Raw genomic sequence first — 21,470 nt, forward strand, 5'->3', positions numbered from 1 at the left:
TGGGATTCCCCACGGATCCACATGGGTCAGACGGAAGACTTTTGTATGACTTCCAGGTATGACCGGCGGTCTTAAAGGTACAGTTCATATGTGGCTAGGTTGAGCATTCCATTGCATTTCAGGAGAATGGGGGACAGAATGTTTGAAATCAGAGGTTTCTTGGAAAATTCTGCAAGTGGTGCCTCTGTTCCGAGTGGTATGCTCAGGACACTTGTCCTGCCCGAGCAGCCCGAGACCCAGGACGTGGCCACTCCATGGACTGCCCCAGGGAGCAGAGACCTTGGCCATCACCTTGTGCCTTTCCGGTTTCATGGATGAGGAAGCTGAGGTCCATAGAGGAAAAGTGACTTGCCTAGAACCTAGTGCTACTATTCTTTTCCAAAATCCAAGACGAGAACGCAGCCTCCTAAGTCCCAGTCCTTTGTTTCTCTGTCCTGTGCTGCCGCCAGACAGTCTGTTATCGCTCGTGGTCTGTCCCTTATCCCTGTTTTAAAATTCATACACTTTTCCTAAACCCCCGCGTTTCATGGCATGCTCTCCAGACAGTCCTAAAATCTCAGCCTACTCCCTGAGCTCCCATCCGAGAACATCTCTTCCCTTGGGGTTCAAGCTCAGCCCCCAAACACTCCTGTCGCATGTCTGCCTCCACATTTCACGCTTCCAAAAGCCAGAGGGAGCAGCTGCTGTGGGTTGTACCATCCCAAGGGGGCTCTGAGCCCGCAGCGGATGAACCGGAGCCTTTGGGAAATGACTCCCTGGGGTCCATGAGGGAGGCCAGTGTCTCTGTGGCCCGAAGGTGGGGCTCTAGGTCACCTCATCAGTTGTCGAGCTTTCCAAAGCACCACTCTGATATTCTGCAGATCAGCCTATGGTCTGTCCCTTGTCCACTGTCCCTTCTGCCTTGCCTCCCTAGGTCCTATAGCTGTGCTGTCCAGCAGCAATAGAATCGCAGCAAGAGCCACCTACATAATTCTAACTCTCCCAGGAGCCAAAAAGGACAACACAAACAAAATTGATGTTAACAATGTATTTCCTTTCACCCTGTCTGGGCAGAACATCGTTTTGGCATGTAATTACTATAAAACACGACCTCACACTCTGATGTGTGTTTTGCACTCACAGCTCGCCTCAGTTGAGACCAGCCACATTTCCAGTGCCCGCAGCCACGCGTGTGGCTAGTGGCTGCCCCGAGGTCGGCACTGCCCTGCGGTTCCCTGGAGTCCTGTTCTCCTTTCCCTGCAAGTCCTCCCTTCCCTCTGCCTTTGGATAAATCAAGTTTGCCCGCCTTTCCCTCCGCTCTGTGCTGCGTCCATTCGAGCTGTAACCATGGTTGCTCCCAAGCATCCGGAGAGGCACCTCCACTCACGGTCCCCCTCACTGCCGTGTGTGACTGAGCCCCTTGCCGTTCGACTCCTCTTCTACCTAATCTCTCTCGGGGGCCACCTGTGGGGCCCCGACACTCTTTAGTTCATGTGTACCTTTTCAGCCTCTCCCACAGCACCTGACTGTTGGCTCTCCAACCCTTCCTTGAATTCTCCCTTTCATTTCGCTTTTTTGTTGTTGATGTTAATACTCACCCAAGGATAATTTTCCGTTGATTTTTAGAGAGAGTAGAAGGGAAGGGGAGAGACAGAGGGAGGGAAACATCAATGTGAGAGAGACACATCCATTGGTTGCTTCCCCATGGGTCTCAACCAGGGCCAGGGATCGAGCCTGCAACCGAGGTCCATGCCCTTGACCAGGACCCTTCAGTCCGCAGGCCGACACTCTGTCCATTGAGGCAAACTGGCTAGGGCTCATTTAGCTTTTATGACACCGTGTGCCTTACTCGTTCCACTCAACCCAAAGCCAGCCCCTCCCTGGACTCCCTGCGTGGATTAAGACCAAAGCCCTTCCCTCCCCCCGAGACTCCCTCCCTCAGATGCCTGGCTGCGCCATCCCCAGCACTGCTCCCCTTCCCTTTGCAGGGCCCCCAGCCCTGCCTTCCTCAGGCCCTGGTCCTTCTCATTGGTGGCATTTCCCCAGCTCTCCTTCGGTCTCTCCACCTCTGGCACCTTCCCCTTCGCTGCCTCCTTCCCGGCTGTCACATTAATCTTCCGAAGTGCAGCTCTGCTCACATTTCCTCGTTGAAAGCGTGCTGCACTGGGAGTCGCGATAACAGGGGAAGCATACCTACAGTGTAATGTTAAGTGAACAAAGCGGGCTACCACATTATATACACAGTAAGATCACAGCTTCATGAAAGCAAAAAAACAAAAACAAAACAAAAAACAACCACCTCCAGGAGATGAAAAGAAATAGAAAAAGAGAGAAAAACACTGGTTGTCTTTGGGTGGTACATTGATTTTCCCCTCTATGATTTTGACATTTTCTCTAATGGATGCATAGTTTATAAATTGAAAAATTAATGCACCTTTTATTCTTGGAAATGTAGTCTCCAAGAGATGTTAACGCCTCCTGGGTCATGTGCCAGCCCCTTTCACATGCCCGTTCTCCGTGATCCAGTCGTGTACCCCACCTCACCTCCGGCAGTTCCCCGGCTCACTCTGTTCCAGTGACGTTGACTTCCTGGTTCCCACCAGCAGCCTGGTACTCTCCTCCCTCCACCCCTTGAGTCCTGTTCCTTCTGCTGCCTCAATGGCCCTCCGCTGCTGTAATGCAGGCTGCCCGGCAGCGCCCTCCAGGCGCTTCTCCATGAAGCCTTTCTAGTCCCCGCTGCCCAGACATGACTTCCTTTCTGGTTTGACTACTTTTCTCATTTGATTTATTCTGCCTGGTGTTGTAGGCATTTGAATTCTCATTTTATCTCTTCTGTGAGATAAGGAGCTCCTTCAGCCTGCCATGCTCAGAGTTAAGAGCTTATATATTTTTTAACACAAATGTATCACTTTTCTCCTTTGAGAGTAATACATATGAGAGAAGAGATGAAAAGTATTCAATAATCTAAAGAAAAAAGTAAATACTTAAAAGCTCACCACCTAGAGACATTCTGCCACTGATTTTATACACACACACACACACACACACACACACACACACACACACACACACACGGCTACCTATTTTACGTATATAAATATGTAGATTAGGATGACGCTGAATATGCAATTCCGTAGTCTCTTTTCCTTCCACTTGACATTATATTTTGAAAATTTTCTCATGATATTTTTTTTTAATTAAATCTTTATTGTTCAGATTATTACATTTGTTCCTTTTTTTTCCCCCCCATAACTCCCCTCCTCCCAGTTCCCGCCCCACCCTCCGCCCTCACTCCCCACCCACTGTCCTCATCCATAGGTGCACGATTTTTGTCCAGTCTCTTCCCACATCTCCCACACCCCTTTCCCCCCCAAGAATAGTCAGTCCATTCCCTTTCTATGTCCCTGATTCTATTATAATCAACAGTTCATTCTGTTCATCAGATTATTTATTCACTTGATTCTTAGATTCACTTGTTGATAGATGCATATTTGTTGTTCATAATTTGTATCTTTACCTTTTTCTTCTTCTTCCTCTTCTTAAAGGATACCTTTCAGCATTTCATATAATCCTGGTTTGGTGGTGATGAACTCCTTTAGCTTTTCCTTATCTGTGAAGCTCTTTATCTGACCTTCAATTCTGAATGATAGCTTTGCTGGATAAAGTAATCTTGGTTGTAGGTTCTTGGTATTCATCACTTTGAATATTTCTTGCCACTCCCTTCTGGCCTGCAAAGTTTCTGTTGAGAAATCAGCTGACAGTCGTATGGGTATTCCCTTGTAGGTAACTGAGTTTCTTTCTCTTGCTGTTTTTAAGATTCTCTCTTTATCTTTTGCTCTTGGCATTTTAATTATGATGTGTCTTGGTGTGGTCCTCTTTGGATTCCTTTTGTTTGGGGTTCTCTGCGCTTCTTGGACCTGTAAGTCCATTTCTTTCACCAGGTGGGGGAAGTTTTCTGTCATGATTTCTTCAAATAGGTTTTCAATATCTTGCTCTCTCTCATCTTCTGGCACCCCTATAATTCTGATGTTGGTACGCTTGAAGCTGTCCCAGAGGCTCCTTACACTATCCTCGCATTTTTGGATTCTTTTTTCAATTTGCTTTTCCGGTTGGATGTTTTTTGCTTCCTCGCATTTCAAATCATTGACTTGATTCTTGCGCTCCTCTGGTCTGCTGTCGGGCGTCTGTATAATATTCGTTATTTCAGTCTGTGTGTGCTTAATTTCTAGTTGGTTCCCCAATATAAGATCGAGGGTCTTATTAGTTTTCGTGTAGATCTCATTAAGTTTATCGGCAGCTTCTAAACAGTTCTTGAGAGACCTTAAAAGTGTGGTTCTGAACTCTATTTCTTCCATTGACAATTTTGTCCTGTTTCTTTGTCTCCGCATTTTGTTATGCTTCCTTGGTGCACCCCCTAGTGGTCTTTGTTCGCAGTCTTATAGATAAATCTTGATTGTTGTAGCTAATTCCAGGGAGGGTTTGACCTCCAGGCCAAGTGGCTATGAGAATCAGCTGTGTCAGCAGTGAGAGAACTTCTGTCCTCTAGGGAGGTGCTAATCTAGCCTTTGCCTGAGGCTATCCGGCAAATGCCTCTGTGCAGGGCTTGGGCGGGGCAGGTCGCACAGGATCAACAGGGTGGGCCGGAGAGAGCAGTTATGGCGGCTCTCAGTCCTGTCCCAAGGGGCTCTGCCTCTCTGAGTCCCAGCACCCGCTGCAAAGCTGGGAGAGAAAGCTGCACTCGCTCTGACCGAAGCCAGACAGTCCCGCTTCTCCCGTTTGAGTCTGGGTCCCTAAAGGCTCGCCCGGATCTGGTGCTCAGAGTCTTCGACTCCCTCCCGATTGAAAACAACAACCGCGCCCTCCGCCGCCAGCCCGCTCCGCGCACTCCGCACCTCAGAATTTGACTTCAGCACTGCGCCTCCTCTGAGTGTCCGTGTTCGTTTCTCTTTCCTCCTAGTTGTAGGACTTCCACTCAGCCAGCGTTCCTGTGGTTCTGGGTGATGTCCCTTCCGTTTTTTGGTTTCACTTTTGAAGTAGTTGTTCAAAGCAGCAAACTCCGGCGTTAACCTATGCCGCCATCTTGGTTCTCCTTCTCATGATATTAAATCTTCTTCAAATAAAACATTTTAAAGGCCTCAACATATTTCAGGGTGTTGAAGCCCCATAATTTATTCAGCTGTCCTCCAGTTGACATTTGGCTGTTCCTCATTTTAAACTTCTCTAATCATCCTTAGATAGAAAGCCCCGCCCAGTCCACTGAGTTTCTGTAGCCGATTCCTGGGAGGGGTTGACATGCTGGGTCAAAGGGGATGCCCATTTTCCAGGCTGTTTGTGTGTGTTGCTAAATTGCTTTCCAGAAGGGTTGTGCCAACTCTCACCCCCACTGATGGTGCGGGAGGTGACTCTTCTGTTGCATTCTTGCCAACATTATTATCATCACACACACAAAAAAACTTTGCTAGTTTAATAGGCAGAATATTGTTTTCATTTTTATTTCATTGCTTACTAGTGAGGTTTCACATTTTTTCATATCACATGCTTGTAAGTTGTTTTTACTTCTTTGAAAAGCTTATTTATCTACATTATTTATTTCCTTAAAGTTTCACGTATTTCTTGTTAAATTATAAAATGCCTCAGGGTTGGGGTTTCCTAGTCCCCACCACAGCGCTCTACACTGGGCTCTCAATCAATGTTTGTCGAATGAGCTAAGAGGATACCCTGTTCAAGTAAGTACCATGATGTGAAAGCTGTTGTTTCTCTCATGGGAGCGTACACAAGGCCTGGGGTCTTCCTAAGAATAAGTAACCACGATGACAACGATGAAGTGCACACTGCGGTCATTTCTCTCTGAAGGCATAGCTGTTCAAGTTTTGGATTAAACTTGTTATTATCACTTGTTATTATCACATGTTATTATCACTATTTGCTTTAAAATGTAAGGCAGTCAAAATGACAATGAGATGCCACTTCACTCCCAGTAGGGATGGCTGTAATAAAAAAAACCAAACAGGTTTTGGGGTGGATGTGGGAATCAGAACCCTGCTAAGTGGCTGGTTGGAATATAAGATGGTGCAGCCACTTGGGAAACAGTTCGGTTGTTCTTCAAAATGTCTAAGATAGAGCTACCGTATGATCCAGTGTCTTAGACCCTTCAGGCTGCTGTGACAAAATACTATAGGCTGGGCAGCTTAAACATTTATTTCTCGCAGTTCTGTAAGGTCCAAGCTCAAGGTACTCACAGATTCCGTGTCTGGTGAGGGCCCATTTCCTGGATTATAGGGGCATCTTCTCAGGTGTCCTCACTTGGCGGGAGGGGAGTTAGAGAGCTCTGTGGGGTCTTTTATAAGGGTGCTAATCCCATTCCTGAGGGCTCCACCCTCATGACCCAGTCACCTCTCCAAAGCCCCACATCCTAAGGTCATTACATTGGAGGTTAGGATTTTAACATATGAATGGGGGGAAGGGGACACATTCAGTCCTTAATGTCTAGCAATTCTACTCCTAAGTATATACTCAAGAGAATTGAAAATATACATCAGTGCTCACAATAACAGCATTCACAATAGCCGAAAAGTAGACACAACCCAAATGTCCATAACTGATGAATGGATACACAAAATGAGGAATATCCATACTATGGAATATTATTTGGCCATGAAAAGGAATAAAGTACTGACACATGCTATAACAGAGATGAACCTTGAAAGTATTGTCGAAGTGAAAATAGTCACAGAAGGCTATCTATTATATGATTCCACTAATAAGAAATGGACAGAACAGGCAAATCCATCCAGACAGAAAGAAAATTAGTGGTTGACAGGAGCTGGCGGTTGGGGTGGAGGTGGAAAATGATTGGTGATTAATGGTTGTGCAGTTTCTTTTTGGGATGTTGAAAATGTTCTAGAATTAGCTAGTGGTGAAGGTTATATAACCTTGAGGATATGCTAAAAACGACTGAATCATATCAAAGAGTGAATTTTATGGTATATGAATTACATCTCAATTTTTAAAAAAATTAAGGGAAGCTCTACTGGAGTAAGGCATGGCCTTACAAGACAGGTGGTGGGCCTTTCTCACCTCTGCAGTGAGTCCCTAGGAGAGAGGGTGTGTGAGGCAGTGGCTGGGAGTGGGCCCCTAATCAGTGGCGTTATATGTGACCAGGATCTCTGAAGAGGCCTGGAGTACCTTGGGTGAGGGTGAAAGTCGAGTGTTTCCTTACTAAGCAGAATAAAACAGCCCCGCTGGTGTGCTCAGCGATTGAGCATCAACCTATAGACCAGAAGGTCACGGTTCGATTCCTGGTTGGGGCACCTGCCCAGGTTGCAGGCTCAGTCCCCAGTAGGGGATGTGCAGGAGGCAGCCGATTGATTCTCACTCATCGTTTATATCTCTCTCCCTCTCTGAAATCAATTAAAAAATGTAAAAAATAAATAAGTAGAATAAAACAAAAGTGGACCTAAATTAAGTTGGGATAAATAACAACTTCGTGCAGTAGGGTAGGACCAGTTCTGAACTCAGAATGAGAATCTGAGATTCAGTTCTGCCGCTGCCTTGCTGTGTAACCTTGGACGGTGCTCCTACCTGGAGCCTCAGTTTCCTCATCAGCAAAACAGGGTGAAACCACCCAACTTACTCCCGAGGATTCGAGGAGGATGCAGTGAGATGTTACATGTGGAAGTGTTTTTGAAGACCGTGAGTTGCTGTACCCAACCCTTCCTGGACACTTTTCTTTCTTCGCGTTAGTCTATTTTGTCTTACCTAAAAAATGTACTAAGCAGGTGCTATTTGTTAATTTGCTAATATTTCATGCTCTGATTTTAGTAACAGCACAATTGTACTAAATACATATCACACTTGTAGAATCCTCTTGTAGATCGGTGTTTTCCAGAGGCAGGGAGCAGCCTGTGTAGTTGGGGTAGGAGATGGGCAGGGGAATGAGGCTCATGATGAGAACTGTAGAGCGTGACGCCAGCACAGGAGTTTGGGCTCTATCTTACTGGTCATGGGGAGTCATGGCTGGCTTTTGAGCAGGAAAGTGTTAGGATGTGAAAATATACAAGGATCTCTGACAGAAGGTAACGAGCATAGAGGATCCGGGAGCAGGAGAGATGGATACGCCATGAGCAGCTAGATCCCAGCTGGACTGGAGAGGAGGGCTGCCATCCAGGAAGGACCTGGTAGGAATGAAGAGAGCAGAGAGCCCTGGCCTAGAACCGTGGAGGTAGACCAGCCATCTCCTCGAAACAGGACCTCATCTCAGAAGCCCCCGAGGAGAGATAACATGGCTTTGATCAACAAAATAGCATACAGCAGTCTTCGTTCTTTGTCAAGGAAAAATTTTAAAGAGATGTCACTATGATTTTATTTTAAAGTTAAAACTATGTAATATCTTTAAAAAGCCAATTTGTACCTAATTGAGCATGGTACATCATGTGAGAAGAGGATGTAATTTAAGATGAACCATCCTTGATCTATTTTCTTTTTTATCTTAATGGGATTCCACCGAGGTCTCCACCACCGCTGTGCAGAGAAGACGAATCTGGGCCAGGCGGAAGGACTCTTGACAGGTCGTCAGCCCCTTTTATTTGGGTCTCATTTGGTTGCTAGTTTTGTGTTTGTAAACAGAAAAAGGACTAGACCAGAAGGGGCTGTGCCTGCCTGCCTTTAGGGCTGGGGTCCCCTCCCTTTTAATACTCAGAAGAGTGGGGAGCTGGTCCAGCCCTGTGGCCAGGTGGGAGGGTTTGGAAGATCAGATCCTAACTTTGGCTCGCACTCACCTGAGGTGACTTCAACTCTGAAGTGAAGAGGAAGCGCTGGATCTGTCTCTGCAGGAGCACGGAGCGTGGAAGGGGAGTAGGGAGGCGTGGGAGCTGGTTTGCCCTTAGTGTGCTGGGGCCCTGTCAACAGGAGGGGTTGTCAGCACTGGGGAGGCCAGGTTTGAAAAGGTAGGGATGCCAATTAAAATACGGTTCCCCAGTTAAATTTGAATTTCAGATTAACAACAAATAATTATTTAGTATAAGTATGCTCCAATATCGCATGGGACATATAATACTATAAAAAAAAAATTTAGTCTTTGTTTATCTGAAATTCAAATGTAACTGAACATCTTGTTCCCCTATCACAGCGGTTCTCAACCTGTGGGTCGCGACCCCTTTGGGGGTCGAACGACCCTTTCACAGGGGTCACCTAAGACCATCGGAAAACACATATATAATTACTTGTTTTTGTGATTAATCACTATGCTTTAATTATGTTCAATTTGTAACAATGAAAATATATCCTGCATATCAGATATTTACATTACGATTCATAATAGTAGCAAAATTACAGTTGTGAAGTAGCAACGAAAATAATTGTATGGTTGGGGGTCACCACAACATGAGGAACTGTATTAAAGGGTCTCGGCATTAGGAAGGTTGAGAACCACTGCCCTATCACCAAGTCTAGCTCTCTGGGGGGATTCTGACGCCCTACCTCCTGGGCACCACCACCACCAGACACACCTGTGAACCACACTGCGAGGGGCCCGCTGGCATGTCCCAGAGCAGAAGCCATGAAAAATAGCCACTTGCAGGAGTGTCTGTCCCAACTCATTTCTTTCTATTCCAGACCTGCTTGCTCCTTCCTCAGTCCAATTTGCCTTGCCCCTTTCTCAGGATCAGCAGTAGCAAGCCTGTGGCAGTGGGCCGGTGGAGCCCCCTGAAAACTCAGAGAGAAGAGGCAGCAATGACGGCAGTGCCGGAGGCCGGCTGCTGGGGTTTGTTTCAGCCTTTGGGGAGGAGACGCTGCAGAAACCGAGCACTGTGTCGTCTCTCGTGGCCAAATCAAACCCGCAGCCCGCAGGCAGCCAGAGATTGAGTTTCTGAAGTGCTGGGAGTTTAGAAATGCCAACCAGAGTGGTAAATATTCATCGGCATCTCCCCTGGGTTTCCACTCAGAGACTAGAATTCCAAACATTCCCCTCTAGCGGGGTTGCTCCTGGTGTGGTCCTGGGACCACCTGGACCCAAACCATCTGCAGGGCTTGTGCTAAAAGCAGATGCTGAGGCTACTGACGCCCAGAGCCGAGGCTTCTGTGTCGTCAGGTCTCCCGCTACCCCACGCAGGATAATGTAGGTATCTCTTCTTCTCACACATGTTCCATGTGATTAAATATGTCCCGTGGGGTCAGCACAGGGAAAGCCCTCGAACCCTTAATGAGGCCCTTTCCACCTGCTGTTGTGAATGATCCCTGTGATGAGTTACTAATTAAGTCTTTTACACAGGACAGGGTTTGTAGTTTTACTGTGTCTGCCTCATGGGGCATAGGAAGGGGGTCAGGAATTGATCGTTGATTTTAGTGGGGAAGAGAGCTGGTCAGATTTTGGACCCTGTGCCCAAGGTGTGAGATCATTTTTAAGCTACAAACGCCTTCTAGAAGGCTGTAAGCCGAGTTCCATCAGATGTCCCTGATGCCTGCTCCCCATTCACAGCATTAGTTATCTGCACAGGGGCCTTAGCGTCTCTTAGGATTCCATGCACAGATTTCTGCTTTTTGGTGGGTGGCGTGTGTGTGTGTGTGTGTGTGTGTGTGTGTGTGTGTGGTTGACACCTTAATTTCTTACTTTTTCACTCTCAGGTCCAATTTGCTGAAATCACCCTTCCCAATGCCCTTGCCAAGACCCCTGTCCTTGCTCAGCCCGTTTTGTGCTGAGTGAATGAGAGAGAGGAACACTGAGGCAAACATTCTAAGCTGAGCAAAGCCATTTGGATCCCTCTTGGGTTACAGCGCATCATTTTACCTGGATTCTCACTGTCTGTTGCTATTGGCCTTCTGGCTGTAGGAGGAGTCAGATTACAGCAGGAGAGGCCTGGAGGATTAGTGCCAAGATGCAGCAGCGGCCAGTTGATAATTACCTTGGGGGTCATGTCTCAAAATAGACTCTGGCCCCTCTTTCTGACCTTAGAGAGAGGAAAGACTGCCCTTTCTCTGTCCGGCTGATTCCTCACATTCTCTCTCTTAGGCCCTCCTGGATCTTGCTCCTGGTTTTTTTGGTTTGTTTGTTTTTTAAATTATTAAAGTATAATTGACATATAGTAGGATTCACCCTCTCTGGTGTATAGTTCTGTGTGTTTGACAAAGGCATGAAGATGTGTCACCACCAATACAACCAAGATATGGAACAGTTTCATTGCCCAGGAAGACTTCCTCCTGCTGCCCCTTTAGTCATCCTCTCCCCCTGCCAACGACTGATGTGTCTTCAGTCTGCAGGTTTGCCTTTCCCAGAATGCAAAGTGAATGGAGTCATACTGTACGGAGCCTTCTGAGCGTGGCTTCTTTCACTCAGCATAGTGCATTTGAGACTCGTCCATGATGTATGTCAGCAACTTTCAACCTTTTTCATCTCGCGGCACACGTAAACTAATTACTAAAATTCTGCGGCACACCAAAACATAGATTTCTTGCCGATCTGACAAAAAAAATAGGTATAATTTTCATTCATTCATACTGTATGTTGTCATTTTTTCATTTAACAATCTAGTCAGGTATTGCATGTTGTAAAAATTCTTGCGGCACCCAGCCAGTGTGGCTCAGTGGTTCAGCATTGACTCATGAACCAGGTCAGGGCACAAGCCTGGGTTGTGGGCTCAATCCCCAGTAGGGGGCATGCAGGAAGCAGCCGATCAGTGATTTTCTCTCATCATTGATGTTTCTATCTCTCTCTCCCTCTCCCTTCCATTCTGAAATCAATTAAAAAACGAACAAACAGGTATGATAGTCACTTAAAAAAATTTCTTGCTGCACACCAGTTAAAAATCATGGATGTATGCTATTACTAGATTGTTCCATTTTATAAACATTCCTGCACAGATTTTTGTGTGAACATAACTTTTCATTTTGGCAAGTACCTAGGAGTGATGTTGCTGGTTCTATGGCAAGTGTATGTGAAACTTTATGAGAAATCAACACTGTTTTCCAAAGAAGCTGGACCATTCTTCATTCCTTCTAGCAAGGTGTGAGAGTTCAAGTTGCTCCAGTAACAGTATTGGCAGTTCTTAGTTCTTTTAATTTGTAAATTTTACTTTACTTTAGCCTTTCTAATAGTGCTGAGTAGTATCTCTTGTTTTTCCATTTCCCTGATAGCTCATGATTTTGAGCATCTTCCAATGTGCTTATTTGTCATTCTTCTGTCTTCTTTGGTGAATTGTCTACTCACATCTTTTGCTCTTTTAAAAAGTGGGTTGTTTGTTTTCTTATTGTTGACTTTTGGGAGTTCTTTCTGAAGTCTAGGCACTAATCTTTTTTTAAAAATCAATATATGATTTAGAAGTAATTTCTCCAATCTGTGGCTCATCTTTTCATTATCTTAACAGTGCCTTTTGAAGGCAAATGTTCTTCATTTTGATGAAGTCTAATTTATCAGTGTCTCCCCTTTCATGGATCATGATTTTGCTGTTATACATAAAATTTTTTTTGCCTAACTCAAAGTCTTATATTTTTTCAGGAAGTTTAATAGTTTCAGGTTTTACATTTAGGCCTATGAACCATTAGTAGGAAATTTTTGCATATATTTTGTGAGACTTGAGTTGATCATATGGATATCCAGTTGTTCTGGCACCATATATTGAAAAGATTATCCTTTCTCCATTAGTTGCCTTTATATACTTGTCAAAAATAAAGGTGGAATATCTGATATGCAGATAATTCAGTTCTGTCGTTGTCTTTTTACTTTCCTTAAAAAAACTTTTTTTTTTAAAGTTTTTCAATTAGAGCTTGCATTCAGTATTATTTTGTTATTAGTTTCAGGTGTACAGCATAGTGATTAGACAAAATGTTCCCCCCAATATTTCCAGTATCCTCTGGGCACCATACACAGTTATTACAATATTATTGACTATATTCCCTATGCTGTACTTTACATCCCCATGACTATTTCGTAACTACCAATATGTACTTCTCAATCCCTTCACCTTTTTTACCCAGTCCCCCACACCTCCTCCTCTCCGGCAACCATCAGTCTGCTCCTTGTATCTGTGAGTCTGTTTCTGTTTGTTCATTTATATTGTTCATTAGATTCCACATATAAGTGAAATCATATGGATGTGTCGTCCTCTGACTGGCTTATTTCACTTAGCATAATGCTCTCCATTCATACTGTCACAAAAGTAAGGTTTTCTTCTATTTTTATGGCCGAGTAATATTCCATTGTGTAAATGTACCACAGCTTTTTTATCCACTCAACCTATTGATGGGCACTTGGGCAGCTTCCAGTCTTAGTTATTGTAAATAACACTGCAATGAACATAAGGGTGCATATATTCTTTCGAACTGTCAGAAAAAATATTGCTAAGAGAAATGTCAGAGATTTTACTGCCTGTGTTTTCTTCTAGGAGTTTTATGCTTTCAAGTTTTACAGTTAAACCTTTAATCCATTTTGAGTTTATTTTTTTATATCTTGTATATAATGTAAGATGGTGGTCTAGTTTCTTTTTTTTCCTCTGCATGTATCTGTCCAATTTACCCAACACCATTTATTGATAAGACTGTCTTTACCCCATTGTACATACTGGGGGGAAAGTAGGTTTACTAGTACAGTTGTCCAAATGGAAAAATAGTACAATAATCAATAAATAATAATACAAGAATAGGACTGTGTTTTGCATAGTCACAGCTGTAAACCTGCTTTCCCCCCACCCTATATGTCTTGTCACCTTTGTCAAATATTAGTTGACAATATACTAGTTGGTGTGGGTTTGTCTCTGGGCTCTCTATTCTGTGCCATTGGTATCTCTATATAATTTTATGCCAGTGCCATGCTGTTTTGATTGCTATAGCTTTGTAGTACAGTTTGATTATCAGGCAGCATGATACCTTCAACTTTGTTCTTCTTTCTTAAGATTGCTGTGGCTACTGGGTGTCTTTTGTGGTTTCATAAAGATTTTTGGATTAGTATGTGCTCTAGTTCTGTGAAATACGCTATTGATATTTTGATAGGAATTATGTTGAATCTATAGATTGCTTTGGGGTAGTAGAGATATTTTAATGATGTTAATTCTTTCTATCCGTGAGCACTATATAATGCTGCCATTTATTTGTTTCATTTTCTTACTTCAATACTTACAATTTTTCAAGTACAGGGCTTTTACCTCCTTGGTTAAATTTATTCCCAGATTTTGTAGTTTTATTTTATTTTTTAGGACGCAATTGTAAATGGGATTGTTTTCTTGGTTTCTCTTTTTGATAGTTCATTATTGGTGTGTAAAAATGCAACCAATTTCTGAATATTTATTCTGTATCCTGCTACTTCACTGAGTTCATTTATCAGTTCTGGTAGACTTTTGGTGGAGTCTTCAGGGTTCTCTATATACGGTATCATGTCATCTGCAAATAACGACAGTGTCAGTTCTTCCTTCCCAGTGTGGATGCCTTTTATTTCTTCTTGCCTGAGTGCTGTGGCTGATTCCAGTACTATGCTCAGTAAGAGTGGTGGAAGTGGACCTCCCGTCCTGTTCCTGATTTTAAGGGAAATGCTTTTAGTTTTCCCCTATTATATCTCACTCCTGTTTTTGTCACCTGGCACCTTCCTCTCTCCTTTCAAAAGATGTCTCCTAACTAGAGCGTTCTTTGGAATTCCCTGTCACCTGTATCTTCAGCCTTCACCTCCTCATCTCACTTTCTCTTAGCCCTCCCTCAGTGGTCCCTGGTGACTACTAGAGGCGTGTCACAGCATGGGTTAATGCTGCAGACAAGACCTCTTTCCTGGGCTGTCTCCTCCCTGGTCTGAGGGTCTCTTCCTGGGTACCCTCTCCAGGGAGGCCCTTTCCCATGCATGTCAGCCTCCCCAAACATATCTCTAACCCAGGCCCAGTGCGCCCCAGGCCTGCCCAGAGGTCTCTCAGTACCCCGCATTCCCTCATGCTCTGGTATGAGTCAGTTTATGCTTCCTATTGCCGGTCCTTCATTCCCAGTCTTGACTACTTATCTCCTCGTTTAGATTGTCAGCTTCTGTGGAGCAGGGGTCTTCTTTCCTGTGGTGAATAGACTGGGTTTTCTGCCACATGTTTACGTAAAATGATAATGATAGAATTCTAGGGTGGATGGGGTTTGGGGTGGGTTGTGGGGGCTGTGAGTCATCAGCAGAGTTGGTAGAGCTGATAATCTGAGTTTGCCCCTTCCCTGACGGTACCTGGGAGGTATCTTTTGGCCAGAAAACCAGAATTTACTGTGCAGCCGAGGAGAGAGCAAGACTTCGAGATGGGAAGGAGACAGTCCCCTCCTGTTCATGGATTGGGGCAGATGCGTTCCAGAATGTCTCAGGGAGAAATGGCCCCGCATCCAGCATGGAGTCCACGCGGCCTCCAGGCCTGGGCTGGCTGAGGACCCTGCATGGTCTGGATCACCTCAGAGCCGGGGTGGGGGAAAGCCTCAGGCACAACACAGCCCTGAGTCAAAGCAGGACCTCTGTCCTAGAGACAAAGCGGCCCCTGGGAGAAGAGTGAGAGGGGCGGCCTGCTGGGTCACTGACAGGCGGCTGGTGCCCAGAGGAAGTCTTTTGAGATCGAAATGGACAAGAGGACTAGGGACCACAGTGCAAGGGGCAGGGCCGGCCTGGGCTCCCCTTCTGCAGTTGAGTCTGACGTTAAATTTTCGAGGCCTAGAAGTCCGAGCGTTTGTGTGGCCTGTGTGGCCCGAGGAGAGGGCAGGACCAGGATAGCTTACCCAGATACCCCGGGAGCTGAACCTGCCAAAAGAAATCTTGGCTAAACAGCACCTTTGTCGGTATCTAAAATGTACCATGTCAACTTGCTCTTGTGGCTTGTGTTGTGTTTTGTTTCCCCGTAGCTTTTCAGTCAATAATCTTTTCAAAAGAATTCCAACCTTGTCCCCGTGACCCGAGGGGCAGTGGTATTTTTCCACAGGCACATCCCAGTCAGCACAGAGAAGGGCATCGGTGAGGGGCGGGGGGTGGTGGGGGGTGCTCGCCAGCCGGTGTGGTGGGGTGCCGGGGGCCTTGGTGCTGGTGCAGAGGAAGAATGGAAGCCTAAGGAGAGGAGGCGAGACCCCCTGTGGGTCCTGATCGCCAGGGACCTGTTCCTTCTCTCGTTAGCACAGTGCTGGGAGCTCACGGTGAGCGTCAGTACTGGTTTCATTGCCGCTGATCCCTGGGGAGTAATGAGCTAGGGCTTCTCTGCAAAAGGGCAGCCCTTTGTTCATGCTGGACGCTATCACACTTTCCAATACTGACGTCCCGCCACCCTCATGGAGCCTTCCTTGCAGGCTCCTGCACCCCCAGCACACACCCAGGCAGTCACAGAATCCCCAGGGCACCTAACCTTTCCACCTTTGGTACTATGGACACTTTTAGCGTGCTCGGTGTCCCTAGGGCCATACGCCATCACAGGCTGTGGGCTCTGAGGACATCAGAGAGTCCGACCAACAAAGCCTGGCCGCTCCCAGGTTCCTTGGCATCTGTCTGCAGGCATTTGAGTGTGTGTTTGCTAAGATGGGGCCTGGGAGCCTCGTGCTCTGGGGCTGGAAGGGTCAGGGCTGGGGCTCCAATGACTGGTGTCGGCTCCAGGCCTGAGCACGGTGTCCTTCCTCATCTCTCCCTCTGCAGCTCGTCTCCAATGTCCTCATTTTCTCCTGCACCAACATCGTGGGCGTCTGCACCCACTACCCGGCCGAGGTCTCCCAGAGACAAGCCTTCCAGGAGACCCGGGAGTGCATCCAGGCGCGACTCCACTCTCAGCGGGAGAACCAGCAGCAGGTGAGAGCGCCTGCCTCTGCACAGCTGGCAGGGAGCAGACTCCAGACTGACCTCCCCGCCAGCTGGGCTCCAACAGCTGCCCAGCCCCACCTCCCTGGGTGGGGGCCCAGCCCGGGAATGTTTCTCCTGGAGGGCGCCCACATTCCTGGCTCTGTGGGAATGCTCTAGGAGAGCCTGGAGGAAGGGCTTTACCCACCCCCCCCTGCTGGCCCACTGCCTCTTCAGCCCCCCTGGGATTTTGCAAATAAGCCGGGCAGCCCAGGTCCGGCGGCAGCAGAGAGGCACCTCCCCTTCTCCTCCCCTTCCCCAGAGGCTGATGAGGTGGATTGTGAGAGTGTCAGCATTCCCTGGCCGGCAGGGAGTGCGTGCTGTGGGCCCTGAGTGCACAGCAGTTTTACCGCAACGTGAGGGACTGTCTGGCTGTACCCTAGGGGAGTTACAGGGATACAGGCTGGTGACATCCAGACAGCTGAGCAAGGGGAGAAAGCTCCGAGGTGTCTCCACAGCCCCGACCCCTCCTCAGTCACCACCTGTGTCAGCTTCCCTCCAGCCTGTGTCTCATCTAGCCAGGTCCCAGCTCCTGCTGTCTAGGGGAGACCAGCCTTGCTCCATGTACTCCCGGCCCGGTCGGGCTCCTGGTCCTGCCTCTTGAAGGAAGTTTGGGCCTGGCGGTGTCCCTGAGAGGTCCCACTGTCTCCTTGACAAGCGTACCTCACCTCTGCACCCCCCTCACTCCCAAGCCCCAGCATGCCTCACATCCCCCTCTCTCGCCTCAGGTCCCAGCCCAGCACCTCTCTTCTGGAGCAGGACACCGTCCTTCTCTTTCCACATCAGGGACTGTCCCTCTTACTTCTGCACCTGCCCTTCTCCAGTAAAATCTGCACTTTCCAGCTCACGTAGTTTACTTGCTCTGGCCCTGGCCAGGCCGGGCATGCCAGCAAATCCACAGGGACCTGGGGGAGAAAATAGGTTTGCAGCACCCTGTTCCAGCCAAGCTTCCGGGGCGGGGAGGTGTGGTGTGCTTCGTGGGGACAGGCGCTCCTCACGTAGCACATCTCGGTCTCGCCTGCGACAGAAAGGGTGACTCTCCCAGGTGCTGCATGACCAGGGGACTTGGCATGATTCCCCGACCGCCTTCTGCCCACTCCTGACCCTCTGCCTCTGAAGACGTCATCAGCAGAGTTGATGACTACACGATTTGAACCTACACAATTTGTAGCACACATTCTCCCAGCCATCCGATGTTTTCACCGACTCATCCTTTAGTTTGTGTTTCTGTCACCAGGGACTGTTCGCCGCGAGTTCGGTAAATGCGAGATGGCCCTCAGTGGCCATGCTCACGGACGCCTGGAGAGACCGGGCCAACCACAGGGAGCAGCAGCCCTCACCAGTGGCCCCGTGTTTGGCTGGGGGCCGTGGAGGGGAACGGGACACAGCTCCATCCCAGGGAGGAGTCTCACTGCTCACACTGAAGGGAAACAGGTTCATAGGTCATTGACATGCAGAGTGAGCAGGGCTCTCAGGAAGGCCCAGGTGGGGAGGGGATGCTGACGCCCAGACCAGGACCCCATCCTGGGGAGGCATGAGCCTGTGTGTGTGAGGATGGTCAGTCTCGCTGAGGGGCTGTGTGCAAAAGCCTCCAGAAACTTGGTTTCCTCTCTCTGGAGCAGAGAGCAGATTTCCGTTCAGGGGTTGCTGGGAGGGGAGCACGGGGATGGGAGGGAGACAGGAGCCAGATCCTGGAGACCTTGAGGCCAGGTTGGGGCGTGGGCTGATTCTGCAAGCTTCCAGCGGTATAGGAGGGTTTTATTTGGGCCAGCGATATGGTCAGGTGTGTGTTTTAGGAAGATCACTCGCTGGCTTACAGTGGAGGATAGATCAAAGGTGGCAAGCTTTGAGACAGAGCACCCAGTGTGGGCGGAGGCCACCTGTCATCCAGGCTGGACCTGAAGGAGGCCTAGGCCTGCTAGAGGCCGACCAGCAGGAGGCCTAGGCCTGCTAGAGGCCGACCAGCAGGAGGCCTAGGCCTGCTAGAGGCCGACCAGCAGGAGGCCTAGGCCTGCTAGAGGCCGACCAGCAGGAGGCCTAGGCCTGCTAGAGGCCGACCAGCAGGAGGCCTAGGCCTAGGCCTGCTAGAGGCCGACCTGCAGGAGGCCTAGGCCTGCTAGAGGCCGACCTGCAGGAGGCCTAGGCCTGCTAGAGGCCGACCTGCAGGAGGCCTAGGCCTGCTAGAGGCCGACCTGCAGGAGGCCTAGGCCTGCTAGAGGCCGACCAGCAGGAGGCCTAGGCCTGCTAGAGGCCGACCTGCAGGAGGCCTAGGCCTGCTAGAGGCCGACCAGCAGGAGGCCTAGGCCTGCTAGAGGCCGACCAGCAGGAGGCCTAGGCCTGCTAGAGGCCGACCAGCAGGAGGCCTAGGCCTGCTAGAGGCCGACCTGAAGGAAGCCTAGACCTGCTAGAGGCCGAGGCGGGGGTGGGGAGAGGTGCTTGGAAGGAGAAGGACGGCAGCCAGGTCTGGGCGGGTGGGAGCGTGTCAGGGCAGGCACGGCGGCGGGTGGATTGGAAAATAGGAGTGGGCTCAGTGAGTCCAGAAGAATCCACACTTGATGTGTCTGGTGGAGCCCAGGGGAGCTTTGGAGTTTGGAGCAGGAGAGTGACATGAGAAGGGCCGTGTACTGGAGAGGTGGCCACACAGGGCGGAGGAGTGGCTGTCTGGCAGGCGGCGTGAGAATCCCACCGTCGGGTGAGAACTGCGTGTGGATGGTGGAGGTGGATGCAGAACAGACGGAACAAGTTCAGGAGCTTGTGTCCAAACCAGCAGGACCTGGTCAGTCTATGAGTTCTGAGAAGTAAGAGCAGTTACATGGGCAGGGTCTTGACCTTTGGGGATCAGAAGAATGGGGGTGTCATGGGCATGGCAGGGGACTTGAAATGAGGAGGCACTGAGGAACGAAAAACCACGGAAGGCGAGTGTGGTCTAGGGCATGGGGTCAAGTGACCAGACATCGGGTGGGCAGCTGGAGACTCTGGAGCCTTGGATGGGAGATAGGGGGTGAGAGGGGCCCACAGAGGTGCTGGAGGAAGCCCCACCCCCAGAGGGCAAGGCTCCCGATGGGAGAATTCCAAGAGCGAGCCTGGCATGGGCAGTGGGCAGTGGGCAGTGGGCTGTGGGCTGTGGAGAGAGCAGGCAGAGGCCGACCGCCGGGAGCAGCTGGGCCTCTCAGAGCAGGCAGGCCTGGAGGAGAACCCAGATCAGGGCAAGGTCCAGGCCCCACACAGGCTCCAGGACCCTCCTCGTCCACAGCGAGGCTCTGGCCCCCTCCCTGCTTCTCTCCCACCTCCTCAACTGGTTTTAACTTGTTTCTCAAAGCGCCTTCCCTCTCTCCTGGGCCACTGTCTCCTGTGTGAATATGGAGCTCCCTCCTCACCTCATTGTTCTGGTCCCACAAAGCCTCCTGTTACCTCCTGCTTTTCCTCGGGCACCCCTGCCCAGGGCTCACTCCCTCACCAGCAACCTCGTGAAGGAGGTTCCAGCTCACGGTCTAGTTCACAGTATGACTCCTGGCACCCAGCGCGTTGCCTGAACATGGCAGATGCTCAATAAATACTTGACTGACTGGATGGATTTCACGCTCTCAACAACCCTGTCCCTATTGGCAGGTGAGGAGCCGGGGGCTCAGAGAAGCCCAATAATTTGCCCAAGGTCACGCCGTCCCTGGCGACACGTAGGATTCTGACTCAGGTGCTCAGCGCTGCAGGGCCACCAGGAGCCCCTTCCCCGTGTGCGCTGAGGACCGGCAGGTGTCCCATGAGTTTGAGGAGAGTCTGAGGGGTTTTCCTGCAGGTGGGGGCACAGGTGTGGAGGAGCCCACCTGGAGAGGAGAGGGGCCTGACTGCCAGGCAGGTGGAAGGAACTGAGACGAAAGCATCTGCTTCCCTCCCCAGGAGCGGCTCCTGCTATCTGTCCTTCCCCGTCATGTTGCCATGGAGATGAAAGCAGACATCAACGCCAAGCAGGAGGATATGATGTTCCATAAGATTTACATCCAGAAGCATGACAACGTGAGGTAGGAGTGAGGCTGGGGGCAAGGGCAGGTGGGAAGACAGAGCCCTAACGGAGGCGATGGGTGTTCCCACTCTTCCCTCAAGGGGGCACAGCCCACCAGGGTGGTCTGGTGGCTTTGGAATGTGTGGACCCCCCTCTAGATCTGTTAAGGTGAATGATTTTGGGGGTGGGGGGGCGGAGGTGAGGCGGCAGAGAGAGGAGATAGGAAGAAGGAGAAGGGAGAAAGCGATACCACCAGCTGCTGGGGAAACTGCTAGCCTAACAAGGGAGAGAGAGTACAGGTGTCTCCACCATCATCTCAATCTTCATCACCATCCAGCAGCTCCCATAGCTTCTAAGCCAGTGTGTGCCAGGCACGGTGCCAGCGCTGCCACCTCATTGCTAATCCTCCTGACAACCTGCAAGGTGGGACCCTTATCAGCATCCCCGGTTTAAAGACCGAGCTCAGAATGATGAAGACCCTTGCCCAAGGTCACTCAGCCAGGAGTGATGAAGCCACAGGCCAGCCCAACCCAAAGCCCATGCTCCTTCCATTGCTGGGTTGCTCTTCCCTGGACAGATGCTGCTGACAGCAGTGATGTGCAAACAGATGCAGATTAATAGAGTGCAAAATCTGCTTACGACTTCCACGGAGACCTGATGCGTTACCGTGGCCTCCGTCCAGCATGGCTGATAATC

The 21,470-nt window shown here is 49.1% G+C and overlaps 1 protein-coding gene across 1 annotated transcript in view; it reads left to right on the forward strand.

Annotated features, from left to right (window-relative positions):
- Positions 1-21,470, forward strand: part of ADCY5 (adenylate cyclase 5) — a 161,110-nt gene that overhangs the window by 80,368 nt on the left and 59,272 nt on the right. Inside the window, exons 2-3 of the mRNA XM_059687644.1 lie at positions 16,580-16,729; positions 20,672-20,793. Of these exons, the coding sequence (XP_059543627.1) occupies positions 16,580-16,729; positions 20,672-20,793 (272 nt within the window). The remainder of the gene's footprint in view (positions 1-16,579; positions 16,730-20,671; positions 20,794-21,470) is intronic.

Source organism: Myotis daubentonii, chromosome 3 (assembly GCF_963259705.1).
Source record: "Myotis daubentonii chromosome 3, mMyoDau2.1, whole genome shotgun sequence".
Classification (NCBI taxonomy): domain Eukaryota; kingdom Metazoa; phylum Chordata; class Mammalia; order Chiroptera; family Vespertilionidae; genus Myotis; species Myotis daubentonii.